Source organism: Diadema antillarum, unplaced genomic scaffold (assembly GCF_040938485.1).
Source record: "Diadema antillarum isolate AM-2024a unplaced genomic scaffold, OU_Dant_1.0 scf00000202, whole genome shotgun sequence".
Taxonomy (NCBI): Eukaryota; Metazoa; Echinodermata; class Echinoidea; order Diadematoida; family Diadematidae; genus Diadema; species Diadema antillarum.
The window spans coordinates 627,077-649,840 of record NW_027271091.1 but is presented as its reverse complement, the minus strand read 5'-3'; the positions used below and the strand labels follow the sequence as shown (position 1 = coordinate 649,840).

At 37.4% G+C, this 22,764-nt stretch overlaps 1 protein-coding gene across 1 annotated transcript in view; it reads left to right on the top strand.

The window, feature by feature from the left end:
* The window catches only part of LOC139723925 (elongation factor 1-beta-like), a 61,292-nt gene that overhangs the window by 601 nt on the left and 37,927 nt on the right, over positions 1–22,764 (top strand). The window contains exon 2 of the mRNA XM_071635128.1: positions 15,257–15,379. Within this exon, the coding sequence (XP_071491229.1) occupies positions 15,257–15,379 (123 nt within the window). The remainder of the gene's footprint in view (positions 1–15,256; positions 15,380–22,764) is intronic.

The window sequence follows — 22,764 nt, the reverse complement described above, 5'->3', positions numbered from 1 at the left end:
GAAATTTCAGACGTTTTTATCGCGGTTCGCGATCCCCATAGGTTCACGTTCATTTCGCGCGGTGGGCTAACTCGGCCCAGCTAAGTTTTGGCTGTTGTTTTGTCAGTAAATCTCCGTAAAACTGTCAATTTTATCATGTATGAAGGTGTATTCAGGGTTCCTTCAACTAATTTCATCTTCGAGGGAATTTAATTTTGCACATGTTTGGTGAAATGTTGGATATTTGTTCGCATGATTTCATCTTTGCCGTGTCCGCACCGCACTGGTCTCGCCAATGGACTAGACTGCAGCTCGCTCACAAATACACAATGGCAGAGCTGAGCTGGCAGCGCCATGCCCACTCGCTCGGGGAGGCACGGCGGCGGGGCGCAGCGGGGCGCTGCGCGTGGGGCGCGAGCGGCAGAGGGAGCAGCCGGCCACTCCGTACCCTTATCCCCAGTAGAGAAGAAATCAAATTATGTAGCAGATCATTCGATGTGAACTACATGAAGGTCATTATATGCATTTGATTTTAACTGTTAAATGTTTTGTTGTTGCTGTTGTTGTTGCTGATTTTATGTATAGATCTGCGTTCTACTCAAAAGTTATTTCTGTCCAATAAATGTTACCTTTTTTTCTTAATAAAAACAAACAAGCAAAAGTCAAAGGGGTGAGTCTGTTTATGGGCATTACCGTGGAAATTAATAAATTGTTTGATATCCAGTGGTCAGTTATTTGACCTGTAGATATGGATGGTTTGGTTGAATGGTTGATATCATGAAACCGGTAATGAAATGTAGTGCTAGCTAGATTGGCCTTGTTTATGATTGTAGGGCCTACCTTTTGTGTGTACTTTCAAAAATAAAAAGGAATTGTTTATGTTTCGATGACATTGCCATTTTTGCCATGGGAATCCTTACCCTAATTCAAGAGAAAAATCCTCTGCCACCTGTACCTGCACGATAATGGCCAACCGTCAAGTTCTTTTTTTTTTTCTTTTTCTTTTTTGTAATTTTTTTATAATGTACTGTATATACAGTGTATATCTCTCTCTCCCTCTAGCTATGTCATGTATACTGTGATGATCTATTGAACCAAACTTGGACTTCATATCTTAATCTTTTCCATGCCTTAGCCCTATTATATGTGTTAATCTTTTACATTTTTATTTATTTGTACAAAACAAGGCTGATTATAAAATCCTCAAATCCTTGCTTGTCCTGCACTCATACTGGTGAATTCATGCACATTTTTTTTTTTTAACAAGCAGCAAAGATGAATAGCTTCTCAAATGGTCTTCCTTCTCAAGCACGGTACCGGTACTCAAAGTGTTACATAATTTGCAGTCATGCAGGGTCACAAAAGAAACATTACAACATGCACTGGTAGGCATTGGTAAGGTCATGCATATAAGCTCTCATCTTCCTTCACAAAAGAATCTGTCGTTTTGTGGCCATTGCATCCTTTCGACTGTTGCCCTGCCCTTGATTACAATATACCGGTACTGCTCTTTCCAAGACTGCAAGATCACAGCAAATTTTGAATAATATTAATGTGAGCATGTAAAGTATGTTTTGTTTTGTTTTGTCATTTTAACATCTATTACTTTATTATTTCCTCTCTATTTTTTTCTTGAATAACAGAACATTCTCATTTGACTTGAAATAATACTTTCATTTTCAATTATCACATTAATACCAAGTATCATCTGTGTACAAAGCTTTCTTTCCACAACTGAATTGTAAAGTTCTGTATTTTTTTATGATTCTTCGTCTGGCTCTATAGATCGCCTACTGCCAATATTTCCGCTTCCTTTCCCCGTCTCTCTTTCACTCTTCCATCAACCCATTCTTTTCTTATGCGTGATCAATGTGTTTGTCAAGTGTCAAATGAGATTTGATTTGAAACACTGCATACTTCATGTGAATTGCACACCAGTATTTTTTTTTTCCGAATTCATATTTACATAGAACAACTAGTGTGTGCATATCTACACTGTCAATGTTCAATGTAGACAAATTTATTTGATATCTTTAATTTAAAAAAAAGTCTCACGTAGTGCTGTACTATGGATTAAAAAACATATGTGACAAAAACATTTTTTTTTTTTAGAGTCATCACACTTCATCATCAGTGAATAGTGTGCATTCATAGAATGTGAATTTAATTCCGCCACATTTTATAGTGTGTTATAACGGTAATACAACATTTGTTCCTGTGACCTTGTAACAATTGCTCTGGTGTATTATTTTCTCCAAGGACTTCGGATCAAGGTTAGGATTGTGATAGGAGTAGGGTTAGAGTAATGCTCCTTTGTAGAATTTATGTTTGGTTTAGCATGCAGAATTTCAAGTGAACAATTGTTGCAGGAGCAAATGTCATTGAACCATTACGACACTGACTTCAGTCCTACTTCAGTTGATAGGCCTACTTCAGTCGATAGTTTGCTTTCTTCTAGATTTTCACCTCTTGACCTACCTGTAAAACATACAAGTAGTTTACCAGATAGTTGCCAATTGATGAACTCTGCCCCAGGTGAGGTGCATCGCAGGAAATGAGATTGTTGTACATATGTCAATCCAGATACACTTCATGAAATGTTGCATTATTGTAACACTCATTTCGGTGTCCAACATTATGCTCAGTCACTCCGCAAAACCAGACAATGTCCTCTCAAAACTGAATATTCACTATAGCTGTAGGGGCTGAAGAAAGCAGATCTGTTCTCGGTCAGTTCCTTTGGTAGACTCTTTCTTAATTCTATACCCACTTACTTTTTCCAGGGTAGGTAATTTACATATTAAAATCATAAGATAGACAAATCAACCAAAACGAAAGGAGGACAGTAGTTTCACCTGAGGACCGAAGGAACCGATGGAAAATAAAGGTAGGCCTACAGGTGATCACAAGGTGAAGTTGAACATGAATGGAAACAGATCAAAAGAGTTTGAGGACGTAGGTGTGGAGGTGAGCGGAGAGAATTAGGTTGTGTGGAAAACTAAATGTGGATAATTCATTAGGGGTATGTCTGAAAAGTAAAGTACAAATATGGAAAACTACACAAAACAACAACAAACCAAAGCTACACAAAAAATTAGTTTCTGGTCACATTAATGCTCTGACATTATTGTTAGGTGTTTTGTTGATCTTTTTTGTATTTATTGGTTTTCCACTGATTGCAATACAGTATATGACAAATAACCATTAATCAAAATGATTACAATTATAGTCAAAATAAGAATTACAGTAAAGATTAAAAAAAAAGAGCAGCTTACAAGATTGAGGCATGGCCACGGAGACTTTGCAAAACATAAGGGACTGAAAGGATATCCAAAGCACACCAGAGACAGCCCCACAAACCAACAGGAACTTACTCCATAGCTACACAGTGTAGAAGCCAGATCCTATTTATTATGAAGTTGGAGGTACCAGGTACACATCAGTGTTTTGTTGATTTTTGCTCTATGAATTTGCACATGGATAGTATGTAAACATTAGTCCTGCATGCTTCAAGTCATAAACATAATTTACATAAACTTAACATATCTAAATTAACTAATAGGACCAATATCCAACATGTCAGATGGATGCATATCACCTTCCATGTACCCGAAACAATTTACGCAAAAAAAAATAAAACAAAACAAAACAAAACAAAACAAAAAATACATTGTGTATTATGTTCACCATGGGCCTAATTATTGGAATGAACTTCCCAATATGCTGCACCGCACCACCTTCTTTCAAACATACTCTTACAGTCTTAGGCTGCGTTCACATAGGAGTATACTATTCAGGTATACGGTGCTCATTTTCGAGGGCACACAAATATAGCTTGAATCGAACGACAGGATTTCCTAACACCGGTTCACATAAGAGGGCAGTATTCGAAAATGCCGAATAGCATAGAATAGTATAGTGGGAATCGTGCTTGTTCGATTTTCGAACAGCGTATACCATTTCTCGTTTATGAAATGATGACGATTTTGGTCTCGATTTGCCCTTTAGCAAAAATAAGCATGTAGACTGACATTCTGATGCAGTTTAGAAATTTTTGATAAGATTGCTGGGATGGTTGTGTACGAGGAAGAAATCCGGATGGTGCAGGTGATGGTGTACTGGGTCGACTTGACGGCGCATAGCGAATAGCGAATAGCGAATACCGTATAACGAATACTTCTATGTGAACGCAGCCCAATATGCTGCACCGCACCACCTTCTTTCAAACATACTCTTACTGTCTTAGGCTGCGTTCACATAGAAGTATTCGGTATTCGCTATTCGCTATTCGGGCACCGAGTACACCATCACCCGCACCGTCAACTCACCATCCCATGCAGTGAGGATTTCTTCCTCCTACATCCCAGCAAATCTTATTAACAATTTCTAAACTGCATCAGAATGTCAGTCTACATGCTTATTTTTGCTAAAGGGCAAATCCAGACCAAAAGTGTCATTATTTCATAAACGAGAGACGGTATACGCTGCAAGAAAATCAAACAAGCTCGATTCCCACTTTGCTATACTTTTCGCAGCTATTCGGTACTTTCGAAAAGTGCCCTTGTGAACCGGTGTGAGGAAATCCTATCGTTCGATTCAAGCTATTCGCGTGCCCTCGAAAAACGAGCCCGAATACCCGAATAGACTGTTAGTATACTTCTATGTGAACGCAGCCTTAAAGCAACATCTTATTAGCAGCTACGGCACGCAAGTGCATACCGGCTACCTGGTAGTAAACTTGTTGCTTTTTTTCCTTGTCTATTCTTCTACTCCGGAGGGATCCTAACCAGGAATGCAGGTATTGATCAGCCTGCCTGTTACATTCCACAAGTCCTTCATTATTGTACCTGATTTCAGAATTCTTGTACGTGGCAGCTTGCCGGTTACCATGGTCACACAGTCTGGTTCTAACTAGGAGCCCTGCTGGAATGTGACTCCTGATATGAGCTTATTCTCCACGTATAAGTTGCAGCCGAACAAACTTGCTGGTATGTATAGGCCCCATCATATTTCTAGTACAGTACCATAGCCCAATTCTAAACTCACCTTTGACTTCATGCTGAGACAGACTGCTGTACATTTTTATTTTGTCTGTACTATTTTCATGAGAAATATGAAAATACATGTAAATTGAAATTGAAATTGAGAGTAACAGGAATGGAAGAGACCAACTAAAATGTAAAAATCCAACTCACTATGACTACAAATGAAAATAAACTGGACGAAGGTGTCAACAAGCTGAGGTGAGAACTTATTTCTTCTTTTTCTATGTCACTGTCGAACATCCCAATGTAGAGGCCGACTGGACAAGGGAAGTTAAAGGACAAGTTCACCTTCTCAGACATGTGGGTTGAGTGAATGCAGCAATATTAGTAAAACACATCAGTGAAAGTTTGAGGAAAATTGGACAATCCGTTCTAGAGTTATGCACTTTTGAAGTTTCTGCTCACTGAAGGCTGGATGAGAAGACTACTATAGCTTGTGATGTCACATGAGTACAACGATATAAAGAAAATATAAAGAAAATTCAACATATTTTCACTTTCCTCGCTTAATAAAAGGTCTTTTGACTTCCCTCTTACAGAAGGCAAGGGGAATAAAATTACCCTTAACATACGTCCGTGAGAAGTTGAGGAAATGTACACTCTTTTCAAAAAGTACAATTTTGTGAAATTCTCTTTTTATTTTCTTTATGTCGTTGTACGCATATGACATCATACACTGTAGTAGTCTTCTCATCGAGAAGTAACTGCGCAGATACTTTAAAAATTCATAACTTTTGAACGGATTGTCCAATTTCCCCCAAACTTTCACTGATGTGTTCTACTGATATTGTTGCATTCACTCAGTCCACATGTATATGAAGGTGAACTTGTCCTTTAAGTTCGGACTACCGAACTTAATATGGAATGTTAAACAAAAGAGTAGGTGTGGTGTGAAAGGGATGAACACATGAATGGGAAAGGAATGAGGGCGATAAAAAGAAACAGCATACTGGTCAATGAGAATGTGTGTCAACCTATGAACCTATACAATTACAAACTGAACAAAATATAATGACTGAGATTGAAAAGAATGAAATAGCCAAGAAGCTCAACAAATTCAAGTTTGCTGTCTTACCATGGGCCTACAGGCCATCATAATACAATTTTAGGCGCAGGTAAGAAAAAAATGTGAAATATTAGCAAATGTTAAGCTTTGTCGAAAGTTCTAGGTGTTACAAAAAAAAAAAAAAAATCCCACTTTTGATCTTTAATGCAATGTAGTTCCAAAACTAGTACTACAGTACAATCTCAGAGCTTACCTGGTCATATTTTCCCCTACCAGGCCCTACTAGTACTACTACTAGCAGTATCCATCCTGCACAAGTCTGCATGCAATTCAATACCACAGAGTTTACTGGTCTATCCTGCCAGAGAAGTAATACCTGGTACTTGGGTGTAAAAGAAAGAAAGAACATACATGTACTAATGTAAAATTAATTTCAGGGCCAATAGTATTCATTGTTAGTAGCAAGGTGCAGTCTATATGGGCAATTCCGCAGTTAGAGGGACATGACCATAAAATTTCAATTTGGTTTTTTCCTTGATTTTTGTGTTTGACTTCAGAAAGAACACATTGATAATTCAGGAAAAACTATTTTTCAGGGTATCTTGATAGTTTTAGGTATTGAATTCACCAATTTTGAACAAGTAATCTTTCAGATTGAATTTCATCAGCAAAATCTCCATAATGGCAAAGAAGATAGCTAGTCAAGTTAAATGCTATTTTCTAGCCACAAATATTGAATTCATAGAGGCAATGCTGTGCTTTCGTGGATAGATTAAGTAAAATCAACTTACATGTCTTCGAAATGCAAACATGTGTGCATTTCCCCAACCATCGGACAGTCATGTAACGTTACTAACCAAAAAGTGAAATTATTTACCTCCAGAGAGTATAAAGTGTCTATGAATGATAATATTTCAATTTTTCCTGCTGTGTCCAATGACTAACTGAAATATAAAAATAAGTATTACTAGTCATTATAGAAGTTAGAAATAACAGCAGTCAAAATGTGTAACGTTACTAACCACGTAACGTTACTAACCACAGCCTGTGTGTATTGTAACGTTACTAACCATGAAAAAGTGAATAAGACTCCAATGGACAGGTCCTGGTCTGGCAAAATTTTGCCTGATGATAGAGCCAGATGTCAACTACAAGATTACGTGGTCATACAGTAAAAAGATATTGGCTTTTTTTTAATAGTAAATTAATTATGCAAATTTACGCATGAAATCATATTTTCACCTGTAACACCATAAAAAAGACTGAAGGACTGCTAAATTTTTGTGTAAGAGTTCCTCAAGACACATCAAACAATTTTCTTGGAAAAAGATAGCAAAATCAAAATCAGTTTCTTTTGTTTTTTATTGTTTTGTTAATTTCTTATGTATTTTACTGTTTTTTAACCTTGTGTTTTCTATTGGTTTTTTTTTGCCAAAATTTGTTGCAGGCACTTTTTCAAGCTTATCTACATTACAATTGATTAATTTCACTGGTCAAAGGTTGAATCAATCTAATTAATATCAAATTAATGAAAAAACACAATTTGCATTGGATTTGCACACGATATCGTGAATTTGAGCTGTTTTCAGGTGGACATGCATTTATGCAAAACATTACATAACTGCAGAACGGTGTACCCGGACGTCGCAAATTTGGTCTCAAAATATGCGGGAGACTTCAATGAAAAAAGTCATGTGACGATGCGACAAAATCTATGCGCATTGCGGAATCGTGGCGGGAAATGTTGGGGGGGGGGGAGGGGTCTACAGCATTCGCATCACTACAGAAGGCTCACAAGGTGCACATTGAGCGATTTAAAAAAAAAAAATTTAACCACTTCCCATGGGAAGGGGCAATTGATGGAATCTGTGGGCCAGCAGAGCATTTTGTGTGGAAAGTAGTGTTAAAAACAATTGAGGCCATCACTTTAAATTTTCTGTCCCAATTTGAAATTATCATACAATGGTTTGTCACGGTTAATTACGCTTCAGGTACAGTGAACAGACTTTTGTTTTCAGAACAATGCAGAGATTAGACATTCAAACTGGTCTAAAAGGAAAAAGAAATACATGTCCCTAGACTTGAATAAACATGAATTCAACTAATACACTGTATTATTTGAGTTAATGTCATATGACTTAAACTACTTTCACAATAATATAAAACATTGCATTATGCTGGATTCCTATAGTGCAATGACTACGCACACCACAATTGGCCATACACTGTACACACTACATACCGGTACATTAGTTTTGCTCTTTGATTTCTTTCCCCTTTATTAAAGGTACTCTTGATAAGGAACACATTAACTGTTTTGCTCAATAAAACAGGCTGCTTTTGTGAATTTCTGTGAGTCATGATGAACAGTGATTGGCAAAAATATGAAACTGTGGATATCACTTGACCTAGTCTTTAAAAGTGGTACGTTTTTTTAGTTTGTAATTTATGCAAACTTTTTTTCTAGTCTTTTTTAACATGTACAAGTACAATGGTACTATACTGCATGAGTTTGATGATTGAAATAAGAGTTTCATGTCTTATCTGATGTTTCTTAGCTTTAACTTTGCATTCTCATTGGGAAACATGTAATGATTTGAGTTAACACACAATTCTGTAATCACTGGACAAACCGTAACGTTACTAACCGTAACGTTACTAACCATGATTTTTGTACTTAATTTTCAAACAAAGTTATAATGAGAAAGGATATTTGGGGTAGATATTGCCCTTAAATCTAGAAATGAAAAATAAGTGTTGATATATTTCAAGCTATACCAGTTTTAGCAAACTTTTTGTTCAAAGATGCTCATCAATTTTTTATGTCCTTTTTTTGTAACGTTACTAACCGGCATTAAAAGCAGACCTTTCTTCTAAAATAATTCATGAAATGATTTCATTCTTTGCTCTGTTCTAGGTCTACACTAGAATGATCTCTGGTGACATTAATGAGACTTCACATCCACAGATAGAGAAATGAGTCTAATCTAAATCATGAGAATGTCCCTAAAATGTAACGTTACTAACCGCGGAATTGCCCATATGACAATTCAATGATAAAGTGATAAGTTAGGTTGCTACATAGATGTGCTTCGATCACAACGTAATTTACTATTGCTTTATCTGCTGCTTTCGTTACAAGGTTATATATTCCATTCATTTCAGTACCGGTATATCTAGGACAGTACAATGTATTTCTTCGAATTCATGAAATTCTTCCGTCGAGATGTTTTTTAATGCAAGTGATTGACAAATTGCCCTACATCGATGTCAATAATTATCTCTATAAATCATCATATTTACATAAACATTTATATCGATGTACGTGTAGGGCAATTTGTCAATCATTAGCAGTAATGTTGTTACAACAGTATTTCTGTTAGCAATTATAGTACATTGAATAAATATCACTTTGAAAACAAACTTCACCATAGTACTAGTAAATCATTTCAGACACAAAAAGGTGACATTTTTTCACATATTAAAACTCATATTATTTCACAAATGTTACATATTCGTAAATTAAGGAGCAGTGTCCCAACATAGCGAATAGTGTCATCCGAGTCACGTGATAATTGCCAACAATACAGCATGCATCCAAATCGTTATTTTATGTGTGTGTTGTGTGTGTGTGTGTGTTTTTTTTTTTTTTATTCAGTATCAATCATTAATAATAATAATAACGTTGATGCTGGGGGATAGACAGAAAAACAGCAAAATGACAACTGCAAACTGCATAAGGTTGGAATACATATTATTGAGTCATCCAGGAAAAAAATATCAGAAAAAAATAGAAGACACAAAAAAAAATCAGAAAAAAAAAGAGTCAAGCAACCCCCTTTATGCCCAGCCTTTACCAGAAACCATGCCCTTTCACCTTGGCATTGGCTGGCGGTAGCACACCAGCTCAGCCCAATTCACGCAACGTTGCAGCAAAACACAGTTGAGTTGAAACAAGTTGCTCCCTCTCTAGCTCTCAGCTCAAAGTTCAAGACAATGGATAGGAAAATGCCAACTGACTACTGCATAGAATTTAGTACTCACGCGAGAAAATTGGGAAGTGCAGAAAATGACGCCTTTTCCTCCAATTTCAACCACCGCCCGTATCCGTAGCGACGTTTACGGAGTGGCTGGCTGCTAGAGTCCCTCTGTGCCGTTCGCGCGGGTGCCCCGCGCCGCCCCGTGCCTCGCCGAGAGTGGGCATGGGCATGGCGCTGCTCAGCTCTGCCACCGTGATGTGTGAGCGAGCTGCTGGTGGCGAGACCGGTGCGGTGCGGATACGGCAAAGATGAAACCATGCGAACAAATATCCAACATTTCCCCAAACATGCGCAAAATTAAATTCCCTCGAAGATGAAATTAGTTGAAGGAACCCTGAATACACCTTCATACATGATAAAATTGACAGTTTTACGGAGATTTACTGACAAAACAACAGCCAAAACTTAGCTGGGCCGAGTTAGCCCACCGCGCGAAATGAACGTGAACCTATGGGGATCGCGAACCGCGATAAAAACGTCTGAAATTTCATTTTTACGCCGTTGTATCCCCCAAAAGTTGGCAAATATTCTTTACAGAAACCACTGAGCACAATTCCATAAAAGTTACGGTTAAAAAAGACGTCACAAAGACAAAATAACCTCAAACACAGACAAGCGCTCACGATCACTATCGATACCAACGGGTGGGACAACTCGGCCCACCCTCGATGGGTGGGACGAGTTGTCCCGTGGGCCGAGTTAGCCCGGATCCGGCCACCTGCATGCATTCATTCATCATTATTCATAGGTTAGGGGAGATTCGATTTGTTCAAAGTCTCGGGCCGTATTCTGAGAGCTTATTAAGTGTCTGATTAGCACTTAATTACCGAATTGGTATTCTGAGAGCATGATTAAGTAGGGGGTATATTAACTACCATAGCAACAAGCGTTTTGGCGGGAAGGACCTACGCGTTTGCGCGTATCAATGCGCGTGCACCTCTGAGAGGACTTAATCACAGAGTTAATTACGAATCGGTATTTTGAGGGTGTAATTAAGTATGAAAGTTAATGGAAAACTTAATGATACCAAAGAGTGTCATTAACTCCTCCGATATCACGCAATACATCGTGTTTTCTCTGCCACAACGATGCTTACCGTCTTCGGTAACCGAGGAGCGGTTGAATGTTGTTATCATGGTATCCGTAGAATTCAGAGAAAAAAGAAATAAAAGCCGATCTTCGAGGAATTTTGTCATTTTATGTGAGCAAAGAGGTTGAGATCTTCGCGTGCGTAGGTGAGGGGTTGTAATCAAATACCGGAGTGTGCGCACGGAGCTCTTGGGTTGTAATTACAGGGGCGTGGAGGAGCGCGCATTGAGGGCATATTTGCGCGTGTAATCATCATTTTGGCTTCTAACAACGCGTCTGATTGGATGGAATAACAATTAGATGGGAGGGACCTAAGATAATTACAGGGGACTTAATCATACCTTAATTACGTCCTCAGAATACCGATTTTGCCCATGATTAAGGGCCTATTAACTTCACGACTTAATCACGAAGTTAATTACAGACTTAATTACGACCTCAGAATACCACCCCTGGTAATCATGTAGAAATGCACATCATGCACACCTACCATTTCCTTCCTTAATTTGTCAATAAAAACTTTTCGTGGCTATCAGAAATGTCAAGATGAACCATATCTGATGGTTTCATGAAATTTCATGGCCAATTACAGAAGAAAAGTAGCTAATTTTGACTTGAAAGTACATTGTACGCCGATTGACGGCTGTATCAGGGTAGCATGATTGATGATCGATTATGTGGAAAAGCGATATGATGATGATCGATCGTTGTAGTCTGTGATACAGCCGCTTGTTTGGTGTTTAACCACAATAATTACGTCGGCTTAAACAGTAAAAAGTTGAAGAAAGAAAGTGATCTTGATGCGTCTGTTTTTTGTTGTTTTAGTTAAGTTTCTCCTGCATGCTGTGTTTGACTGTATATAAACATTGTATCTGTCAACATATTTTGCTGACTGAATGATGGGAGGATAGTAATGTGTACAAAGCAATAAAAGATAATAAAATGGACCTTACTACGAAACAAAAGCAAATATTGGGGTTGCAGTTCTTGTATATATACATAATTAATGAAATGAAATGGAAAAATGAATAGCGTTATACTATCATAAAAACAATAATTCATACTATAAATTGAACTTATCAATTAAAAACATAAATTTAATACCATTTACCATCACCAGAAACAAACAACAAATCCCCTTCGAATTCAACTTCCTCCTCATCTTCTTTTCTCTCTCTTTCTCTCTCTCCCTCCTTCTAATAGCCTTACTCTTTTCTTCCACTTTTCCTTCAACCTCATTCTTTTCCCTTCAACACTATTCAAATTAAATCATCAACTTTTGTCATGATAAAATCAATACTTGCCACAATTTCTAAAGAAAGGACGTTTAAATCCTGGTATGAATAATCTGTATCAATAGTTTAAATAGTGATAATCATGATAGTGGCAATAAAAAAAATGAGAAAAAATATGAAAATGAAAGTAGATCTAGGGCCCACACGTATTGCACAAGTCGTGTTAACCCGTTGAGGACGAGTCCCGAGTATACTCGGGCAGGGGTCTATGGAAAATGCGTGTTGTAGCAAAATCAGTCCGTCCTCAACGGGTTAATATTGTTAGTAAGCGGCTAATTAGAGACTACCAGAATCGATTATAATCGTTGACATCGTTCTCTGTGAAATCGATGCACTACTTACTACGTCGGAACTATGATTGCGACCGACGTACAAATTTTTGTTGTACTTTTCAACTCCGATTTCTCATTTTTCTTCCCTTTTCGGCTTTCTAATTCTATGAAAACTCTCTGATATGGTTCAATTTAGCATCTCCAAGAGCTGCACAAAATTTGATTGACATACGGCGAAGCGAACGGTAGGTGTGCATTTCTACATGATTACCCAAAGGCTTGACTTTGGATTGCTAAAAAAAAAGCCAGCTATAAATTTACAACAGATACAAACTGTGTTTGCTGTATAAATGATTTATTGAATGTTGTCTCAACAAACTCAAGAGATGAGAAGATAATAATGTGAGGAATAAAAGAACAAGGACTTCAAGGAGCACGAGGAGTGAAACTTCGAAAAGGAGAAACTGAATTCTAGACTTTAACGAGGCCCTAGTAGATCATACATGTCATATAAACATGATAAAGATCAGACTTGACGTGGTAGGCCTACACCTAGAAAATCTATCTAGTGACCTAGCTAGGCAGGAGTCGGGGACCTTGAGAAGAGAAAATAGTAATACTGTACATATCATTTCATTTAGATTTATTGTTTCTGCATGGTACAATTAATCAACAAATCACTTTCAAAAACACTCATTGAATACAAATTGATTTGGCAATTGTGCACTCATTGATTCATAATCTATTAAAAATAAACCTGGCTGACTTTCCAAATTCATGACAAGAGTATAGAGACATTATAGACCCTCTAAAATTTTAACTACATATAAGAGTGGATCTATCAATTCCCATTCAATTCTTCTCGGTTGTTCTGGCTCAGCCTCCTTGAACCTTCAATCTTGAAGATTCATGCCAACTTTGAATGTGTGTGTGTGTGAACCATAGGGTTGAGGTGTACTGTAAAACGAGAAATGTTCGCGTGCATTTTAATTTCGCGAATTTCCCGAGCGCGAAGATTCGTGAAATTAAAATGCACGCGAAAGTTCTTTTCTACACTATATGCATTGAATACCAGTTCCAGTTCGCGAAAATTTCATGCCGCTAAAAAGGCCGTCGGCTCCGATTCGCGAAAAATTCATGCCGCGAAAATATCATGTTTTACAGTATGTTGCAAAGTACATGGTACAGATAGAGAATGAGAATTGGGCTTTTGACTTTTTGCAAGATACCGAAAAAACACATGATATACAAGACAATAGTAGTAATTAGTACAGAGCATACCATTTTAAGAGGAATTCAAAGTTTATTTAATGAAAATCGGGTTTGGAATGACTGAAACATCCAAAAACAAAGTAAAACAAAGCGATTGTAAAAAAGTGTGGGTCCCACTCTTTGTTAGAATTGCTCTTATTGGATATCTCTGCCATTTCAAAACCAATTTTCATCAAATGTTGAATTCCTCATAGAATTACATGCTCTTTCATGTTTCATAAGAGGTTTCTCATTATCTCACCAAAAAAAATGTTAGGAACCTGAAATTAGGTCTCAACCATAACTGTACGATCCCTTTAATAGAATCTGTACCAAGGCAAGTGCCGTGCAATACAACTGCATTACTTGCAGCTTTATGCAGTCTTCAGATTTATTTCATATTGCCTGGACTTGGTCATTATACTATAATACATGATAGTGTACATGTAGGTACATCTCTCTCATGAGAATATTGTGGGTAGAGCTTTGTCTTTATCAGTTGTACAAGATACATGTACATTATTATGCTCGTTTTGTTTCCTGATCGTTTTCCTTTTCTTTTATGTTTTAACTTCTAGGTTGCTATTTAATACATGTACATGCAAATTGTGTGAATATTCGGGCAAATGAAAATTAACTCCAATATGACAGGTTGTTTTTAATAGTTTGATTCAAACATACAGTGTACAGTACAGTATGACAGTGAAGACTGCCATGCCCTTAGCCAACAAAAGAAAATATGTCCTATTTCTTTTGAATCAGTATAATCTTAAGAAGATTAGATGTAGCTTGCATCGCAGGCATTTTGTTCTCTTTTTTTTTTTGTAAGTTGCACAAAATATCACAAATGTCTTTGTTGTTTGTTTGTATGTTTTTTTCCCATCACATTTTGCACTTGAGCACCCATGTGAAACAATCCCTGGTTTAATATCTTAACCCCCCCCCCAAAAAAAAAAAATAATAATAATAATAATGATAATAATGTGAATCCTGGGTTCTTCATAATGTACTGCTGTGTATGATTACAGTAGACTTGCACATTGCTACATCTACGTGTACATAGTGATGTAATTACTACTGCTACAAGAAAAGAAAATGCATTTGGGAGGTCTTCAGACTGCAGCAGAAACAGAATCTGTCTCAGTTTCTTGTAGAATGGCCATTTGTTTTGACTAACAGGTATCTGTTTTTAACTCAGATGTTCATGACCAGTTGCATCTATTGTGATTGGTGTGTACCTGGTAACTTACGGTGGTACAATGGTAATTTCTTACTGCAGGTACACACCTTCCCAGGCTGATGTGGTTGTTTTCAAGGCAATGAGTGGTGCCCCCAAGGCCGAGCTCTTCAATGCCCTGCGATGGTACAACCAGGTCAAGTCGTATTCTTCACAGTTTGACAGGTATCACGTTAAACTTACCTACGCGTTACCCCAAAAACGCGTCGGTACGTGTACTTCCGCGTTGCGTTTCGCCATACGCGATCGCAACGCGTACACATTGTACAGCAAAATATTCCCTTCCCTTTCACTATTGTGGAATAGCGCCATCTCGCGGGCAACATTTCATTATCTGTACTTGTGTTCGCGCCCGCGCTCCCACCGCAATGCGATCCATATCGGGCCGCGCCATGATATTGACTCAAAGTGAAAGAGCTTTATAACTGACTGTGAATTGAAGAAAAAGAAGAAAACATGTGTGCTTTTATAGTTTTTATGTGTCACTGAGAAGGGGTGATGTATTCAAAAATGAATAAACACGTATTTTCGGCGTTGACTTGCTCATTTTTACCTGTCGGTATTGAATATTGCTTTAGCTTGAGTTTCATTTTTATGGCATGCTTGCTCTTCATGTTGATGTTTCTTTCATTCCTTGGTGGTTGGTGTTGTTTTTTTTTTTCTGTGAGGTGACCTACTAAGTATCTTGTTTTAGTGTACGGGCTGAAATTTTCGCGGTGGATTTATTTTCGCGAATTCCGCGAATTTCGCGAATCGCCTTTGAACCGCGAAAATAACAACACGCGAAAATAACAACGCGCGAATAACTAAGTTTAGTTTACTTAGGCCCTCGCAACCGCGAAATTAATAACACGCGAAAACGTCCCCCCAAATAGCAATTTGCAAAAATATCTGTACGCGAAAATTTCAGCTCGTACAGTAATTTCTATCGTTCCGAACGCATACAATCGCGTTAAATCACAAAAAAACGTAATGAATAAACACGTATTTTCGGCACTGGCTTGCTCATTTTTGCCTGTCGGTGCTGAATTTCGTTAGCTTGATTTTCTTTTTCATGGCATGCTTGTTCTTCATGTTGATGTCTCTTTCATTCCTTGGGGGTTGGTGTTTTGTTTTTGTTTTTTCGTGTGAGGTGACCTATTTTGTTTTAATTCTTATCGTTCCGAACGCATAAAACCGCGTTAAATTAAGAAAAAAAAAAACACGTAATGAATAAATACGTTTTCACGGCGCTGCCTTGCTCAGAGTCATTTTTGCCTGTCGATGCTGAATTTCTTCAGCTTTAGTTTCATCTTTATGGCATTCTTGTTCTTCATGTTGATGTCTATTTCATTCCTTGGGGATTCGTGTTTTGTTTTTTAATTCTTATCGTTCCGAACGCATACAACCGCGTTAAATCACAAAAACGTAACGAACAAACACGTTTTCACGGCGCTGACTTGCCCTTCTTTTGCCTGTCGGTGCTGAATTTCTTTAGCTTGAGTTTCATTTTTATGGTATGCTTGTTCTTCATGTTGATGTTTCTTTCATTCCTTTGGGGTTGTCGATTTTCTTTTTCTTTTTTTTTCGTGTGAGGCGACCCATTTTGTTTTAATTCCGCCTGTCGTTCCGAACGCATACAACCGCGTTAAATCACAAAAACGTAATGAATAAACACGTTTTCACGGCGCTGCCTTGCTCAGAGTCATTTTGCCTGTCGGTGCTGAATTTCTTCAGCTTGAGTTTCATTTTTATGGTATGCTTGTTCTTCATGTTGATGTTTCTTTCATTCCTTGGGGGTTGATGATTTTTTAATTTTTTTTTTCGTGTGAGTTGACCTATTTTGTTTTAATTCTTATCGTTCCGAACGCATACAACCGCGTTAAATCACAAAAACGTAACGAACAAACACGTTTTCACGGCGCTGACTTGCCATTCTTTTGCCTGCCGGTGCTGAATTTCTTTAGCTTGAGTTTCATTTTTATGGTATGCTTGTTCTTCATGTTGATGTCTATTTCATTCCTTGGGGATTCGTGTTTTGTTTTTTAATTCTTATCGTTCCGAACGCATACAACCGCGTTAAATCACAAAAACGTAACGAACAAACACGTTTTCACGGCGCTGACTTGCCCTTCTTTTGCCTGTCGGTGCTGAATTTCTTTAGCTTGAGTTTCATTTTTATGGTATGCTTGTTCTTCATGTTGATGTTTCTTTCATTCCTTTGGGGTTGTCGATTTTCTTTTTCTTTTTTTTTTTTTCGTGTGAGGCGACCCATTTTGTTTTAATTCCGCCTGTCGTTCCGAACGCATACAACCGCGTTAAATCACAAAAACGTAATGAATAAACACGTTTTCACGGCGCTGCCTTGCTCAGAGTCATTTTGCCTGTCGGTGCTGAATTTCTTCAGCTTGAGTTTCATTTTTATGGTATGCTTGTTCTTCATGTTGATGTTTCTTTCATTCCTTGGGGGTTGATGATTTTTTTATTTTTTTTTCGTGTGAGTTGACCTATTTTGTTTTAATTCTTATCGTTCCGAACGCATACAACCGCGTTAAATCACAAAAACGTAACGAACAAACACGTTTTCACGGCGCTGACTTGCCATTCTTTTGCCTGTCGGTGCTGAATTTCTTCAGCTTGAGTTTCATTTTTATGGTATGCTTGTTCTTCATGTTGATTTTTCTTTCATTCCTTTGGGGTTGGTGATTTTTTTTTCCGTGTGAGGTGACATCTTTTGTTTTAATTCCTACTCGTTCCGAACGCATACAACCACGTTATATAAAAAAAACAACGAACAAACAACATAATGAATAAACACGTATTTTCGGCGTTGACTTGCTCATTTTTACTTGTCGGTGCTGAATTTCTTCAGCTTGAGTTTCATTTTTATGGCATGCTTGTTCTTCATGTTGATGTTTCTTTCATTCCATGGAGGTTGGTGATTCTTTTTGTTGTTTGTGTGAGGTGACCTACATGTATTTTGTTTGAATTCTTATCGTTCCAAACGCATACAACCGCGTAAAATCACACACAAAAAAACAAAACACGTAATGAATAAACACGTATTTTTGGCGTTGACTTGCTCATTTTTACATGTCGGTGCTGAATTTCTTTAGCTTAAGTTTCAATTTTATGGCATGCTAATTCTACATGTTGATGTTTCTTTCATTCCTTGAGGGTTTGTGATTTTTTCTTTTTGTGTGTGTGAGGTGACCTTTTTTGTTTTAATCTCTATCATTCCGAACGCATACAACCGCGTTAAATCACAAAAACGTAACGAACTTTACACGTTTCCACGGCGCTGACTTGCCCTTCTTTTGCCTGTCGGTGCTGAATTTCTTCAGCTTGAGTTTCATTTTTATGGCATGCTTGTTCTTCATGTTGATGTTTCTTTCATTCCTCGGGGGTTGGTGATTTTTTTTTTTCGTGTGTGTGTGTGTGTGTGTGTGTGTGTGTGTTAATTAGGTGATCTACCAATACTAGTATTTAGTTTTAATTTCTCTTGTTCCGGACGCTATGTCCAGAGCGTCTATACACATTGGAACTCGGGGACTTTTTGTAGCAGAATACTAGTATTAGTGGGGTGGCTTAGTGACAAATATACTGATAATCGTGACACGCCGGACAAAAGTGTCATTTTTTCCTCAGACATTTGTATATATATGAGGATCAAAATTAGGGGGTGCTCCAAGAAATCCGCTAACAGAAAAGATGAGAAAATGCCCTTAATTTGTACATAACAATAGTGTCTGAATTCAAAGACTATACACAGGGCATTCGCCAGGTTTCTGTACAATGCAATGCAATGTACATGGTTGCTAGTCTTAAAATTCAGACCCATAATACGACATATTGTGTGCATGTTTACAGTAATACACCATTTTTACTGGTTTTCCTATGGTAACAGGTGGTTAGTCTGTGTTGCAGACCTGAGGGAGGTGTGTTGGAATAGTCCAGTTTTCTTAAGCACCTTTTCATTAAATAATTTCCTATAATTTCTGGTAAAGGATTTTTTTAGTACTGTCTACCTCCTGTAGAGAAATGGCAAAGAGTGACATGTGACTCTGGCTCAGATACTTTAAATCTTGGGCAATGACTGAGCCAGGTGTAGGACTATGTCACAGTTCATTTTTTCTCCCAGAACTACTAGTTTACCAGTAGAAGAGCTGCATATTCCATTGAGAACTTAAGGTTTTGGGTATTGACCTACATATTTCCTAACAAATTTAACCCGTTTCCTCCAAGATTGTGTGAATTCCATAGGTTTAGCGCAGGGATTACCTGGTTCCCGTAAGCAATTTTTATAGTCCGCACCTCCCCTCTTTATATGTTTCTTATTTCTTGTGGGGGTTATTCAAATGTTTAAAAAGGTTAAAAGTCTATTTTCATAGATGAAGTTGAATTTAGACAATTTGAATATTTTTAAAAATATATTGATATTTGTAATTTCACTCATAAAGACTTAAAGCGGTTTGAATATTTTTGGTCTGATAGCTATGTATAGACATGTTATTAAAAAGTAAAAGCAATGTTTGATTGGTTCACATTATCCAAAGAGGGTGGGATGTAGTTGGCTGGTGAACAAAGTCTATGGGGAAGTTTAAAAAGTTGATAGAAATAAAACAAAATCGGCATAGAGCAGAATCTAAATCACAATATGATATGACAAAATTCCCGACCCCAAAGGCGGTTGATTCTATGATGCTTTATGTCAAAATACATTGCACCCAAAATACATGTGATTGATAGGAGGAAAAAGTATAGTACATTAAAAACAATATAGTTCAACTAACCCCATTAGTCGAGCAGCATAATGAAATGATTGTTAAGTTTTATCGCCTTGTCAATTGAAGATGATGTTACATAATGACAATTATCAAAGTCAGCTAGATCTACGAGTATATCAAGAAACCAAAAAGAAGGGGTGGGGTGGGGTGGGGAGAGAAGAATGAAGTAAGTTATTAGTATTTGTAGTTTTGGTTTTCAGTATATTCATTTTAATTTCCTTAATTTCCGTTAGGTCATCATGGATTGGAGCATTTGTGTACTAGTAATCTGCCAGGAACAAACACAAGAAAAACTTAAAGGTCCTATATTATACACTTTTGGGAGAGTGACTTGAAAAAAAAAATGTTCAGGATATCACATTTTATGCATAATATGTGTAGGTCTGGGGGCATTTCATGAAGCATTTTGTCCGACAAGTTGTCGGACAAATTTGCTCTCTGCCAATCAGATGCAAGGATTTCTGTAGTTTGTAACAGTTTGTCAGAAAAATATCTGACCAAACTGCTTCATGAAATGCCCCCCTGGGGGGCATTTCATGAAGCATTTTTGTCCGACAACTTGTCGGACAAAAATGCTCTCAGCCAATCAGATGCAAGGATTTCAGTAGCTTTTAACATTTTGTCAGACGAAATATCTGACAAAACGCTTCATGAAATGCCCCCCAGTTGTATCACAAGACATCCTACCATATACAGTTTTTGCAATCAAAGCAAACATATAAAGAGATATCAGTATTTTTCTCATTAAAGCATAAATGCGGACGGTTTAGTCTGGAAACATGTTATCATAGAAATATTGTTCACATTTTGTGTTATTAACAATACTTAACATTGATTATACAGATTCATTTTTTACAGAGGTTCTTTGTATCCGTAACTTACACTTAAGAATAATTTTCAAGCACTAATTTTGGGTTTTTGCCTTTAATTATCCACAAAAAGGAGGACTCAGTGCATAAAAGGTGTATGCTTTATTTTTGGAAAATGTTGAGGAGATCAGGAAAATAATATATATTGATGTAGATTTTGGACCTGAAGGAGCAGTTGAAGCATTTTTAAGAAACAATGCCTTGTGGCATCGTTCTTATCATCAAAAATTAATAATGGCAAACTCAAATGAAAATTGGAGGGGGGAAGAAAAGATGAACATAATGACATGAGACAGCTTGGTAAAGATTAAACGCTAAAATAGACAATGCAGCCTCTTTTCTCAGTTCATACTTATCCAGAGTGTGTGCTTTCTTTCCAGTACCGGTATTATTATTTAGATAGGTTAGGGGAATCCCTTTGAATTGTGTGATACATCATTTTAAAGCTTACAGTCTGCTCTTTCAGAATCTGTCCTTAAAGGACAAGTCCACTTTCATGCGCACGTGGATTCAGTGAATACAACAATATTAGTAGGACACATCACAGAAAGCTTGGAAAAAATCGTACAATCCGTTCAAAAGTTATGATTTTTTAAGGTATCTGCACAGTCGCGGCTGGATGAAAAGACTACCACAGTGTATGATGTCACATGCACACATTCTAAGGAAAATGAAATGAGAATTTCACAAAACCATACTTTTTGAATAAAGTTCACATAGTTTCTTTGACTTGCTACTTACGTATGTCAAGGGTAAAATTATTCCCCCTGCCTTCTGAAAGAGAAGTCGAGTATCCTTTTGTAAGCGAAAATAATTTATGTTGAATTTTCTTTATTCATTCTTTATATCGTTGTACACATGTGACATTACAAGGTATAGTAGTCTTCTCATCCAGCCTCGACTGCATGAGCAGAAACTTCAAAAATTCATAACTTTAGAACGGATTGTCCAATTTTCCTCAAACTCTCACTGATGTGTTCTACTATTGTTGCTGCATTCACTCAACCCACATGCTATAAAGGTGACAAATCTTTGTCTGGCGACTTTTTTGTTGATCAATTATACCAACCCTGATGGAAATCTCTTCAAATTCATAAGTTCTGAAGTCTCCTTTAAGTTTAACCAAAATCTATATATGTAGTTGCCATGGCAACATACCACTTAACACTAATGAAAAGTATTTCAAACCTCTATACATCCCGTTGATCAGTTGTAGGGGAGAGCGGGGTGAGTTGGGACGCGGGTCAAGTGGGACACGTTCTCTGAATCAAAAACTGTTCAACCAATCAGCGATTGGCTTATATCTACAATAAGCCCCTAGCAACCATACATCACACTAAGAAAGCCATGCAGCTCGGCAAATTCTAAGTATGTATAAATTGCTATTGAAAATTTTCCCCAAAATATGACATTTTTTTGAAATCAGGCTAATTAACCTGTTGTCTTTGTATTCATGATTTCAAGGACACAATTGAAGCTGGTGGTGAGCCTTATTGATATGCAACTAATATAACTTGTTTTTGACAAATGCCTGCGTGGTTACTGAGCAGTCGTACATATTCATGTATATGCCATGTGAGGGACAGTTGGGACAACGTGTCCCATTTGTCCCTAATAATAGCATTACATGTAAAACAGTTCAGATTTTCAAACATGTTGTTCAAACTTGTTTTGTTAAAATAAAGATCATTTTAAAGCATGTTTGACTGTTTTCATTACCAATGTTTCATTACGCCTTCCAACTTTGGCATTTCCGACATTTCTATAGGATGTCACACTTTACAAACACCGTCCCATTTCTCCCTTGCCGTTGTCCCACTTGACCCACGGGTGGGTCAACTTCTCCCCCAAAATAAGGTTTTTTCTTTTTATTAACTTCAGAAAATTGAAAACAGTGCCACCCCCAGTTTATAGC